Genomic DNA, 13,089 nt, shown 5'->3' with positions numbered 1-13,089 from the left:
TTATGAAAAGTTAAGCAGCACAGAAATACATAGAGTAAATGGTGAAATCCCATTTCCTCTCTTGGCAACCCTATTAAAAAATGGGCTGTCTTTTCTGTATACTTACACATATGTGTGCATGTGCATGTATTTGCACTGTGTATACCACCACTACAAAAAAATATCTTGCTATACATATTTTTCAGCAGTTTTTTCTTTCTACTTAATCTTTCTTGGAAATCATTGATCATGAGTACACATAAATTTCCTTTATTCTTTTTAATGATTACCCAGGATACATATAGTAGTGATACATAGATTAATTTCCATTTCTTACTGCTATAAATAATGCTGCGGTAGCATTTCATACATATTTCTTTGTGCATATCTGCAAATATTGCCATAGAATCGGTCCCTGGACGTGATCCCATTTGTTGTAGGGAGTACACTGAAGGTGTTGCCCCTCACGGATGACTTGTTATTTTCCTAAGTGTGTTGTTTTCATTGCTGTCACTCTACTCTCAAGTTCTTAAAGGTAGCCGCCGTTTATTGAGCATCAGGTATGCACCAGGTAGTTATTCTAAGTGTTTTGTATGTGCTGTCTCATTTAATCTTTATAACAGCCCTCGGAGGGTTGGTACTATTAATAATTATCCCTGCTTCGCAGCTGAATCAAGCTCAAGCTCAGAAAGGTGCGGTCACCTGCTCAAGGTGAGGTGGCCGGTAGAGGGGGAGCCAGGCTCTGAATCTGGGCAGCCTGATCTCAGCCCTGCTCTTAGGTCCTGTGGTGCCACCTTCCGTAAAACCTAAAGACGAGGACCCTCTGGGCCTGGGAAGGACATGGGGACTAGGGAGACAGTCGTCTTGATGTACAGCTGGCCTTAGGGGAAGAGGGACTCCGGGAATGGAATCGTAGCAACTCAGGGAAGAAAGGTAGACTCGAGCTCGATCGCCTGAGTCCGCGGCCCGTGGAGAGACCCCCCAGGACAGACGTGTTAGCGCTTGGAGGCTTCTCCAGTTCCCCGTGTAGACGTGACTGCCTCTCCACTGAGTGTCCCCGACTGTCTGTTTCCTGCCCCCCAAGCAGGCGTTTTTGTTCTCGCTGGTGTGCCCCGCCTAGCAGGTCCCCAGATGGCTGGTGGGCGGCTTTTATTTTGACGTGAGCAGGCGAACCACTTAGCGCTTTGTTAGGAGTAAACGTAAGAGAGTTCTGAACGAGGCCCCCGGACGGTCACCTCCCAGTAAAACGTAAGCTCCGGAGCTTGGGTTGAGTGTCTTCAGTGCAGCATTTCTCGACCGAGCCACAGGTTCTGGGCGGGTCCTAAACGTGCAGGTTGTCGCTCTGCTTTGCCTCTGTGGCGTTCAGTCTGCCGGGTGCCTTTGGACGACCGCAGTGCCGTCATCTGAGTAGCTAAAAAGGACTCGATCTCTTTTTCTGTGTCGTCGTGCTGCTGCAGGTGGGGTTGAAGGGGGTCTGCTGAAGTGATGGATTTGAAATTTTTCATAATTAAATATTGTAATGATGCTCCTGCCTTGGATAGCAAGTAGGGTGGATACCTAGAAAATGATTTCAAGTTATTTTGGGTAAATTCGTTTTGGGCCACGTAAACAGGTTTATATTTTATCAGGTTAATTAAGTTATCATTAAATGGTTTGGGAAGAAACTGTATATTAGTACAGGATTATTTTTATTTACATGTAAAAGTCTGCGGTATAAGTATCAAGCGTGTTACTTGTAGTTGAGCTATTTGCATCTCATAACCCTGTCCGTTGCTTCTTAACTTGATTATTAAATTTCTGGCTGTCTCACCTTCCCGCTCCAGGCTTACGATCAACATCTAAATATGATACTGGGAGACGTGGAGGAGACCGTGACCACTATAGAAATTGACGAAGAAACGTACGAAGAGATTTACAAAGTAAGTCATGCAGTTCTGAAATGTCAACTGCTCTGTACATCCAGCGGTTTAACGTATGTTTATGGAAAGTTTTGACACCTTCTTATGGACTTGGTGGAGTAGAGCAGTTAAATGCACCGGATTTGGGATCAGAGAGACCTGGTTTCCAGTACTGGCTTGACTACTTCCGACCTGGGCTGCCTGGGCAGAGGAATTAACTTTGCAGACTTCTTGCAGGCAGGAATACTACCACTCACCTCCTCTGGGTGCCAGGTTCAATGAGAGATGGCAGTGCGAGTCTCTGCGTGTTCTCATTTTACGTGGATTTGGTCTATCGGTACTTAGTGCATTAGAAACTTAAAACCGAGAAATTTTAAAATATCCATTAAAAAACAATCTGTCACGTATCATTGTAAGTAACGTTTTTATGAACAATAACTATATTTTTTAAAACAAAGTAGCGAGGAGTGTCTTTGTTTTATGTTTTTACAGATCTCTTTAATGCCTGGTTTAATTGATGACAGCTAGATTCTCATATCTTTTTTTCTGTTGTAACTGAAGAAAATCTGAGCACGCACAGACAGGCAGTAGGAAACAGTAGGATTTTTTTTTTTTTTTTTTGTGGATACCTTTGATACTACACCCAAACTCAGTAAGTGACAGTTGGTTAAAGTTTAGTTGCAGTGTGGAATCTGAAACCACACCATTTATAAATTTTATTTATTTTTATTAAATGATAATTTAAATAAAATTTAAAATTAGATAAGTAATTTTATTAAATATTAATTATGAATTTTCCATACTCTCGTTACATGGAAGTTCGTCGGTCTGCCTTGCATGTCAGGTGGCTCTTTACCCGTGTGTGGTTTGGTTGCGTCAGGCCCTGGTCATTTAGGAAATACTGGCTTGCCGAGCTATGCAGATCTTCCCCATAGTGACGCGTCTCACTGTTCAATACCCGAAACAAATCCCATTTGTCAGCGTCGTCCGTGATCCGCCAGAAACGTCTCTGCGTGCCGGGAGCCCGACTCTGGCCCCGCGGAGCGCGGCGGTTAAACACGCACTCAGGTTTCAGGGCCGCGTCCATTCAGGTCTCGACTCCCCCGTTCACCACCTTTGTAGTTGGGCCAGGTCACCTGCCGTGTCTGTGGGTGGGGACAGTGACGCAGCCGTGCAGGACTCCCGGGAGGGGGGTCGGTGCGCGAACGGCCGCAGGCGCGTGGCAGCCGAAGCCTTCGTGGGTCCTTGTCGTTCTGCTTCTTTCCGGCTTCCCTGCTCGTCAGGCCGCTCCTGACTCCCGCCAGGGGTCTTTCTTTCTTTCTCTGAGTGCAGGCATTTGGCGTTTTTCCCTTTATCTGCAGTTTCCTTCGGAGGTGTCATCGAGCAACTAGTTATGTCTTTAGCATGGACACATGGACACGAGGACTGTGTCCAGGCGCGTGATGTGCCAAGTGCGTCTACGATGCAGCTTCCTGCATTTCAGCATCTCAGAAATCCGGTTTCCTCCCACAGCCGACGTATGAGAAGGAATCGCGTCGCGGTTGAATCGGGAGCATTTTCCCTTTTTCGCCTCAGCCGGAGCTTACAGTGACGTCCTCGAAGTATGAAACGCAGAATACGCAGCTTTGACATTCTGCTTTCTCACGTAACACGAGTAACATCAGAATTTCCCCGTGAAATAGATTCTTCGTAAACGTTTTATGGCTCTTGTCTCGAACTCTGCTGGAGACAGAAACGACTCGTAGGAGGAGGGAAACCGGCGCTCCCACGGGGGGTGGGGTGAGCCGGCGGCGGGATGTGCCTCGTCCGCCCTGAGCGCGATTCCTGCGGAAGCTGTCTGAGGCCGATGTCTGTCCGCACGTGTGCGTTTCTCCGGGTGCAGTTTCTTTCGTAGAGTTCGAGCGTTTCCTGATCTCCATGAAGACCCGTAACCGCTGCCTCGCGAGGCCGGCTGCCGCACTGTGTGCGCCGCGGGCTTGCGGCCTCCCTTGCACTAGAGTCGGGCCGCGGAAGAGAAGCAGAGTGTGTTTAGTTAAGCAGGTGCCTCACGTTGCTGTGATTTGTTGGGTAAAATATTTGAAGCGGAATCTTTGGATGATGGAAAATGCTTTTCTTGTTTCATCTCTAGAGAGAAAAGCTCTTCTCTGGAGAGTGCAGCGTCAGGCCGTTTTCCGTAAGGAAGGGTCGTTTTCTCGTGTGTGCGAGCAGCCTGGCCCTGCAGGGTTGCATTACAGACACACGTGGCCGCGTGTGATTGTGCGTCGGCTGTGTGCGCAGGGAGGGAAGACGGCGACATCCGCCCCTCTGTCCTGTGCGCTGTCCCGTTACTCCTGCCAGAGAATCCGCACTAGACGGTCTCTCGCCCTGGCCCGTCGCACGCTTGCTCTCTCCCCTCTGCTGAAACAGCCGGTGGGCGTCAGCGGTACCGGGACAGTCGGGGACCCACGGACCACAGGCTTTGCGGGTCTTGTCCCATGACCGGCACAACTGACTTCTGGAAAGCGGACTTTCCTGCCGGTTTGTCAGCGGGAAGGTGGGACGGGTCGGTCTCGCTCTTGTGGCTCCTGGTGCCGTCACGGAGGCGTCGCTTGCCGAGGGCCCGCGCGTGACCCAGCCGCTTCGGCCGCCCGAGCCGTCTGCCGCCCTCCTTCACCCAACGCGCCACAGGTCGGCTCCCCAGACACTTTCTTGGGGCGTCGTGCTGAGCCTGTCACTCACCCGCCTCTCTGCTTGCGGCTCCCTCCCTCCCTCCCTCCCTCCCTCCCGTTACAGGCCTTGGCCTGTCGGCCTCCAGACCTTTCTCTAGGTAGAACCGTCTGCAGTACGGAATGTTCTCCGTCTGCGCTGCCGGCACAGTGGCCGGGGCCACGTGGGGCGTTTTAGTGCCTGAAACAGATGCTGGTGGGACTGAGGCGCCGAATGTTTCATTTCGTTTGATTTTAATCGAGGGCCATTTGTGGCTCGTGGCGCTTGCTGAACAGAGCGGCCTGGACCGGCTCGTACCGGACTAACTCTCTTTATGACCCACGTCACGTATCACTCCGTGATGTCTCACACATACCGCACTTCTGTTCTCACTCAGTCTAAGTCGCTTCCGTTTGAGGTTAACTTTTTAATTGGACAATCGAGTCACAGTTTTAAAATCAAAATGCAGAAAGGCGCAGAGCGCGAAGTCTTCTACCCATCCTCGCTTCATCTTTCCACGCCCAAGGCGGTCGCTGCTCCTGGTTTCCGAGACTCTTCCCCGTGTGTCCATGCACATGCTGACAGGTGTTAATTATTCTCCCTCCCCCTCCTGTATTTTTTTTTTTTTGCAAAAATGTGAGTGTGCCGTACCCTGGTTACAGACGTCGCTCTTTTAGTGTATCTCAGCTCTTTTCGTTTCATACGTAGCGACGTGGTGCATTTGTTTTTAGCTTTGTGATTCTCCACTGTGTGGATGTGCCATCGTTTATTAGCTATTGCCTGTTGATGGGCAGATACCATTTCTAGACTTTTGCTCATACAGAGGGTCTCGCCGTAAATAACTGTTTTTCTTATGTGGAAGTAACCTGTGGAATGAATTCATACTTTGATTTCCAGAATGGGGATTCCGGGAGGACAAGTTCGTGTTTCATTGCTGTCTGATGCCCGTCACGGCACCTGACGTACACCGACGGACACTCCGTAGATGTTTGCACGAGTGACTCCAGAGTTCGTCTGGGGTGAAGCACTTGGCTTCAAACAGCAAAGACTCTGTTTCGTTACCAAGGGCCGCAGAGCTGAGCCTTATCGCCTGTCGTGTACACACACCTGCGAAAGGGATTCCGGATGAGACTCAGCACCGCTAGTAGAAACCTCAGGCCATTTTCTTCGCCCAGAGAGCTTCAGTTCACACGCTGAGCCCCTTGTCCCGGACCGCGTCCCTTTCTGTCCCCAGAATCAAGTGTCTGTTTCCTGGTCTCCTGCCTGGAGATTCGGACAGAGCCCGGGGTGGGTAACTCACGCGCGGGCCGTGGAGGCCTGTTCTCGTGGACCTTGTAGTTAATGTTGGCTGGGCCGGGAGCGATGCCCGCAGGCGTGCAGCCGCTCAGCGCAGCGGGGCTTTGCTTCTTGGTGACATCGTTGCTCTAGGTCACTCGGGAACCGGGCTCCGGCGTCTCAGGGCTGCGCTGACTCCGGAGTCTTTGCCGTCTTCCCACACCCAGCCAGCGGCAGCGAAAGAATGGGAGGTTTGGGGACCAGGCCGGGGTGCCACAGACCTTGTCTCATGTTCCTTAGGCTGGAAATGGGCAATACGGCTTCACGGAGCCCGGAAATGCATTAGTAGTCTGGTCGTGTGCCCAGCATGGGAGGAAGAAGGAATTTTTATGGCAGTTTCCGCCGTGGTCTGTCCCTCTGGCAATCAGACGTCTCTGTAGACCTGTGAGCACAAGGCTTTAAAAATTCTTCACGTCAAAGTGAGAAGGGGAGTATCCGCCGTGTTAATAGAGAACGTTAATGGCCTGGCTGGTAGCCGCGTCTGGGCCGTGAGTGGGCTCGGCTGTGGATGCCGCCAGGGGCCACAGCGGGGGCTTCCCAGAGTGCCGAGCGGCCCCTCCCTGGGGACCGTGAAGTAAGAGACGCCGGCTCCTGTGGGGAGCTCGGAGCGTTGAAGCCGGAGTGGCCGCTGCGTCCGGCCGGTGGCCGGGCTGTCGTTGGGCCGCTGGAGAAGGGTCCTGGCGGTGCCGTGGAGACCTCCGCGGGGAGACCCGCGCTGCCCGGCGGGAAACGCCTGCCGTGTTCCCTTCGCACACAGCCGGGCACACTGGTGTCGGCACGGCTGCGCGAGCTTTGCGGGTTTGGTGGCCGAGCTGCCGTGAAGAGGGTGTCGCGGAGCCGGGCTTCCCGCAGGGCGCGCCCCCACCCCGGGGAGGCAGCGGGACGTCCAGCTCAGGGCCCGGGACCTCCGCGCAGTGCGCCGTTCTCTGTCTGTCCACGTGTGGTCGCTTGCGTTACCGAGACTGCACACCAGACACGGTGAGTGGTTTGCCCCCCCATCCTCGGTGGCGCAGCGACCGCAGGGCCTCCGCCCAACCCCGGTTCAGAGGCGGGGGGGGGTTGCAGCTGTCCCACAGACAACACCCTGATCCCGTCTCTGCCTCAGGCCTGAGCTTGCTTTCCGAGCAGCTTACTGGGCCCTGTTCCTCAAGCTCTGTTCGTACTTCTGCAGTTTGGCTCTGCAAGACGAGGGCTTTTCTAGCCCCGCCAACCCCATTTTAATCTCTGCTTGAAAACCGGCTGGTTCTTGCCTGCGCTGCCCGAATGCGCCGGGCTAGCAGCCTCACCTGTTCACGTTTGGGTCTGGCGGCCTCTCCCCCCAGAGCCCGCAGGCTTGGGAGGCTCTCGGACTATACGCCAAGTTCCGTCTAATGTTCTGCCAAGGCGCGATGTTAGGGTTTCAAACGGGCCGTGCGTTTCCGTACTGCCTGAAGCCCGACCACTGAGCTGGTGCCCCCGGGTGTCCGTCCCACGAGTGTGTGCAGCAGCATGTAGCAGTGACACGTGACGGCTCGGCACAGCGGAAGCTGGTGACAGCCCTGGCCGGGCCCTAGGTCAGCGCAGTAGCTTTCTTCCGGGTGGGAGGTCAGGGCCTGCGCTGCTGCTCCTGGTGGCTCTGCCCCCTGGGCTCTCACCGCTCTGAGTTCACCCGGTGGTGGGGGAGCGAACACGGCATTCACGGGGGGTTTCGGGGTCGGCCTGACGTGGTCCTGTCCGTGTTCGCGTCCCCGTTGGTTGGAGCTCAAGCTGGTGGCCGTAGCTGGTTGCCAGGGGAGCGTGGAAAGCGTAGTCTCGGCGCGCCCAGGACTGGACGAGGATGAGGTTGGTCGGTAGCACCAGCCCCTGCCACAGCGGTAGGCGTCCCGGCAGAGGACACAGAACGGGTTGGTTCTCTGTGCCGCGAAGGTGAGTGATTAGGGTTTTAATCCCGTCTCCGTGTGTCACGATGAGTCCGTTTTTTTGTGTTTCTCTCACAAAGAAAATGATAATACAGATTCGTTTGTGTAAGTGTGTTTGGTTTCTTCTCTTGCAGTCAACGAAGCGGAACATTCCGATGCTGTTTGTCCGGGGAGACGGCGTCGTCCTGGTTGCCCCTCCGCTGAGAGTCGGCTGAGACGAAGGCCTCCTCCCGGAGGGGGTTCTGTGCCGTCGCCTCTTCAGATGCGTGAGACATTCGGAAGAGAGACCTGCGCGCGTTTAACGTTAAGAAACGACCGAAGGATTCTTCCACGTCTGGAATGAGTTGATGTGCAGATAACTCCCAATTTCCTAAGCTAAATGTCATTTTTATTTTTCTCTGACACTTCCAATAAATGCGACCACCAAGGTGCAGAACTCTTTTCCAGAGTTGGTTTGCTCTGTTATTCTTACATACAGTTTCTGATTTTTTTTCCTTTAAATCTGATTTTTTTTTTTTTTGAGACAGAGTCCCACTCTTTTGCCCGGGCTAGAGTGCTGCGGCGTCAGCCTCGCTCACAGCAACCTCCAACTCCTGGGCTCAAGCGATCCTCCTGCCTCAGCCTCCCGAGTAGCTGGGACTACAGGCATGCGCCACCATGCCTGGCTAATTTTTTCTATAAATATTTTTAGTTGTCCACCTAATTTCTTTGTATTTTTAGTAGAGACAGGGTCTCACTCTTGCTCAGGCTGGTTTCGAACTCCTGAGCTCAAAGAATCCGCCCGCCTCGGCCTCCCAGAGAGCTGGGATTACAGGCATGAGCCACCGCGCCTGGCCTAAATCTGATGTTTTTAACGCGGTCTCCTGTCTCGTGAATTCTTTAAGGGGAGCACATGTCTCCCAATGACTCGGGGCCCATTTACGGCGCGTCTGTCGACACTGTGTTTGAGGCCCCAGGCTAAGTGTTAGGAGATAGAGCTTTATCCGGATGCTTCCTGCCCTCGGTTTTCCGGGAGGTGTTTGTTTGAAGCAGCGATCGCAGGGCGGCGAGATCAGCACCGATAGAATAGCGCCTTTGCAGGGCGCCACAGGCGCGCAGGGAAGAGCACCCGAGTAAGAACGGGGTCTGGGCGATGCGTCTTCATAAACGTTGCAGTGGAAGTCACGGCCTCGCGAGTCTCTCTTCTCTCTGGCCTGATTTATTTCTAAGTTCAGGCTGCAGTGGTTCTGTGCCCGTGTGGTTCAGCGTGGTTCTACCTACCTGTGCTGTGCCTATTTTACGAACAGACCATTTTCCATTCTCAGATCGTAGGTCACTAATGACGAAGAATCTAAAACAACACGTCTCAGTGGCACAATAAAAGCAGAAAGTGGCTAAAAGCAAAGCAATTTTTATTTCTAACTTAGCCGGCACTTAGGGCTTAAAATGTAAAAGGGAAAGTCTCTGTGTGTTATTGACACGACCTCTAAGACTTTATCAAGACGGGGCTTGGAACCTGGCGTCCCCCACGCAGTGGGCTGTTCTTTCGAAATGCAGAAAATCCAGTTTGTGGGCAGCGTGTCCGCAGATACGCCGGGCGGGTGTTCGTTGGTCCGTTACCAGGCGTGGTGTGCTGACGTGCACGGTGTTTTCAGCCGCGTACAGGGTGTTTTCGGTAGACTTCGTGTTGAAGAGATTTTATTTATCGTACGTGTCCCTGCAAGTCGGTGGGGAAGAGAAAAACAGGCGCGGGCCGAGCCCATGAGGTTTTACCTTACACGAGCGCGGGAGAGACGCTCGCCTGAACGGTCACGGTGGAACACAGCGGTAATTGCCGTGATCTGTTGAGCAGAGTGCCTCGGGAAAAGGCGGTTTCTGTACGCTCGTTACTTAATCTTTACAACAGAAGCAGCTGGACCTCCCAGAGCTGAAGTCGCCTGTGGTCACGGCTGGGCCGCGGCGGCAGGGCCGAACCTGTCTGACCCTGCCCGTGGGAGCCTTGCGGGCTGCCAGGGCCCCGGCTCTGGGCGGTAAATCGGCTCTCGGCGTCCAGCACGGCCGTGACGGGACTGGCCACCTGGCCCTCTTGCTCTGCCGCGCTCCGCGATTCCCTCCAGCACTGCGTTTGTTCTCGGTGGCGTCTGATACTCACACTCCGTTCCTGGACACTTTGTTCTCTGTTCTCAGTCACGTCACCTTTCTCCGGGGACTGGTGGATTGCGCTAGAATCTTGGCTGCGAGGACGGGTTGAAACACATGCTTCTAAAACCCATGAACCTTGAAATGTGACACGGCTCCCTTCACGTGTGCCAAAACCGCAGCACGCAAACGTGCACGTGTCTCCCAGCTGCTAAGACGCAGGGAGAGCGGCAACGGAACAATGAAAGTAACCGCGGGCGACCGACCCCCTGTGTGCTGCCGGGTGGGAGGGGAGGACTGTGCGAATTCGTGAGCCCGGAGCTGGGGCTCGACCCGCAGCAGGGACGGCCCAAGCGGGGCCCCGCCGCGGTCCTGCACGTGGGGGTCTCCTCTGCGGGCCTGCAGAGGTGCCGTCCTCCCCCATCTCGCCGTCGGAAGCCCCCGGCGTCCCCGTTTCGTGGAAGAGATTGTTACGCATTGTCGTGGCCTCCCGCAAAGAAAGACGGACGGGCAGGATGTAGGGCCGCAGGTTCATCTCTGAGATGGGATGTGCCCACATTCAGTATCCCAAGTTAAACTAAAATCATCAGCTACAAAGGGACAGTGTTCAGATTCCCCATCATGATCTTTGAAGATCTGCCCAAACTCCGGTATCGTCCCTCGGGACACTGAAAGGCAGGCACTGGATTTACGCACCCTTTTATTTACCTTCGTGCGGCACTTGGCTGTCGCCACGTTGCTTGTAGGCTGCAGCCAGGAGGGGAGGAAGGTTCCGTCGTGCGAGCAGTTGCCGGCTGTGAGCAGCGTTCCCGTGTGGAACCGGGGAAATAACTGAGAATTCCAGGAGTCACCCTGACGGGGTCGAGAAGCACAGCGATGTTTCTCTCTGTCCCGTTCGGACCGGCCCCGGGGCCCCGCTCTGGGCCAGGCAGTGCGCAGGCCGGAGGCACACTCCCACCTGGACGGAGGAGCAAGATTATCCGCACCTGGGCCCGTGGTCTGTGTCGGGAGGGCGGGGTGGTCCCTGAAGGAAGCCACAGGGAAGGGGACGGGAGCCGGGGATAATACCTGTGATGTAGGGATAACTTTCGCCATGCTCGGACGTGCAGAGAAATAAATCCCTGCAGTGCATTGTTACTAGTAACAAACCCCTTGGAACACACCTCAGAGAGACGCTGATTTTAGGCTGCTGTTCTGGAATCTAGAAGAAGGTTCTGGAGTAGCCTGGGGGGAATCGGTGTGGGCGGAGCTCAGACGTATCCCACGACTGGGCCTGGTGGTGGCTGGAGTCGTCCAGGGCTGCGGTCCCCAACCCCCGGGGGCCCCGTTAGGAACCTGGCCACGCGTCACCACCTGAGCTCCCCCGTCCCGTCCCCCCACACCCCGTGGAAAAATTGTCTTCCGTGAAACTGGTCCCCGGTGCCAAAGGCCGGGGACCGCTGGTCTGGGGGGCTGCGTGGGGGGCTGGGGGTGGGCATCCGCGGATGCTCAGCGAGCGGATAGTTAAACGACAGGATCAGTGACAACGTTGCTGCGTGACCATCAGTGTGGGTGGAGGAGCCAAACGGGCGTCTCAGAGAAGGCGAACTTTGCTCGTTGCTTTCCAAACACGTGTGATGTCCGCCCGCCCGGCCTGCCACGTTTGCCTGAGAATGCCCAGCCGTGCCAACTGCGGATGCCCGGCTAGTTACCGCTTTACGTGGGAAACTGACACCAAGAAACGAGCAATGTTTTAGATCCCTTTTAGATTCACGGCCCCGTGTCGGTAAACCGGAGCGTGGAGATTCTTACTTCCTTGGCGGCTTCTAGGAGCTTCCCGGCTGTGATGCCCCACTGCAGTTCCTGAGGCCGATCGCCGCAGAGGGATGGTTTCTCGGTGCTCGTCTCACCCGCCGCAGCGCCGCGGACTCAGAAAGCTGGGTTCAGACCCCAGCTGTGCCGCGCACCTGCCGGGCAAGTGGCCTGGGTCCCCAGGTCTGCTGTGAGGGCTGGCAGGTGTCTCTGCGAGCAGCCTGGGCAGGGCCAGAGTGTCCCCGCCGCGTCACCAGAGTGGGAGCCGCAGGTGGCAGGGGCGCCGGGAGGCCAGTGCGGAGCGCTGAGTCCCTTCCTTCATGTTACTCCAACTCTCCCTGCCCTTCCTCTCCCCGGGTACTTTGCAGGAGAGTCGTGAGTTCGAAATAATCGAATCCATCCCATTACAAATGGTTTTCCACTGTGCACGGTGCGGGGGGCGTTGTCAACGGAGGACTGAACAAGACGAACCCAGTGGGCCGCGCCGAGCGCGGTGTGGGACCCAGGGGGTGCGGAGGGGGCCGGACCGGTCAGGGGGTTCGGGAACGTCCCAGCAGACATCTGAACCCCAGCAGGCGAGAGCAGCTTTCCCTGGCGGTGGAGGATCCGCAAGGAGGCCGAGCGGCTGGAGAACGGGCCCAGGGAGGGACCTGGGAGACGGGGGTCCGGGTGTCACTCAGCACCTCTGTTTTAAGGACGGGAGGGAGAGCCCAGTACGGCGGCGCGTCCAGGCTGATCTAGTCCTAAAGCCTAAATTAGGGCCACCGTGCGGCCCGGCTCTGGCCCTGGGGTTGTGCGACGTGAAGCTTGCGCGGCGACACGCTCCCCTCCCTTCCGGTCCCCCGTGAACGCTTCATTGCCCTAAGGACAGGGTCCTCCTCCGAGTTGCAGCCGCCGTCTGTGCCCCGAGCGAGCTGGCGTTCGGGAAACACGGCGCCCGCGTTCTTGCCTGGCCCTCGCTGGGCCTCGCGGGCGCAGCGCTGAGCCGCAAACCAAACACGCCAGCCTCAGCCCCGTCGCCCGCGGCTCGTGGATTTCGGCGAATCTCCGCGAGCTTCTCGCCCCTGCAGGGCCTCAGCTCCTCTTGCTGAGCCCCAGCCGGGCGTCTCGGCCGCGGACACCAGGTGGCGCTGTGCTCTTTGCTTTCAGCCTCGGCTCTTGCTCTGCGGCCAACGCGACGCGCTGATGTCGGCCCACAAACCCCCTGCCATTTATTTCCTTAAATCCAAACAGTTTCTGGAACTGCAGCCCTACAGCGTCTGCAGAGCATGTTCCTGAGGGCCCGGGGAGGAAGCCGTAGGGTAAAGCACCGTCCTCATGGTGCCCTCGTCCTGCTGAACTGAGGGGACGAGACTGTCCACAAAACCACGATCCGGGCACGGCGG

General features: G+C 55.6%; 1 protein-coding gene across 1 annotated transcript in view; it reads left to right on the top strand.

The window, feature by feature from the left end:
- LSM3 (LSM3 homolog, U6 small nuclear RNA associated (S. cerevisiae)) overlaps positions 1-8,225 on the top strand; it is a 12,312-nt gene extending 4,087 nt beyond the window's left edge. The window contains exons 3-4 of the mRNA XM_012662213.1: positions 1,803-1,898; positions 7,930-8,225. Coding sequence (XP_012517667.1) covers positions 1,803-1,898; positions 7,930-8,010 — 177 coding nt within the window. The 3' untranslated portion in view covers positions 8,011-8,225. The remainder of the gene's footprint in view (positions 1-1,802; positions 1,899-7,929) is intronic.
- Positions 8,226-13,089: the final 4,864 nt, after the last annotated feature.

The sequence above is a fragment of the Propithecus coquereli genome, unplaced genomic scaffold, assembly GCF_000956105.1.
Source record: "Propithecus coquereli isolate 6110/MARCELLA unplaced genomic scaffold, Pcoq_1.0 Scaffold758, whole genome shotgun sequence".
NCBI lineage: Eukaryota > Metazoa > Chordata > Mammalia > Primates > Indriidae > Propithecus > Propithecus coquereli.
The sequence above is the reverse complement of the archived record's forward strand: the minus strand, read 5'-3'. Positions and strand labels throughout refer to the sequence as shown.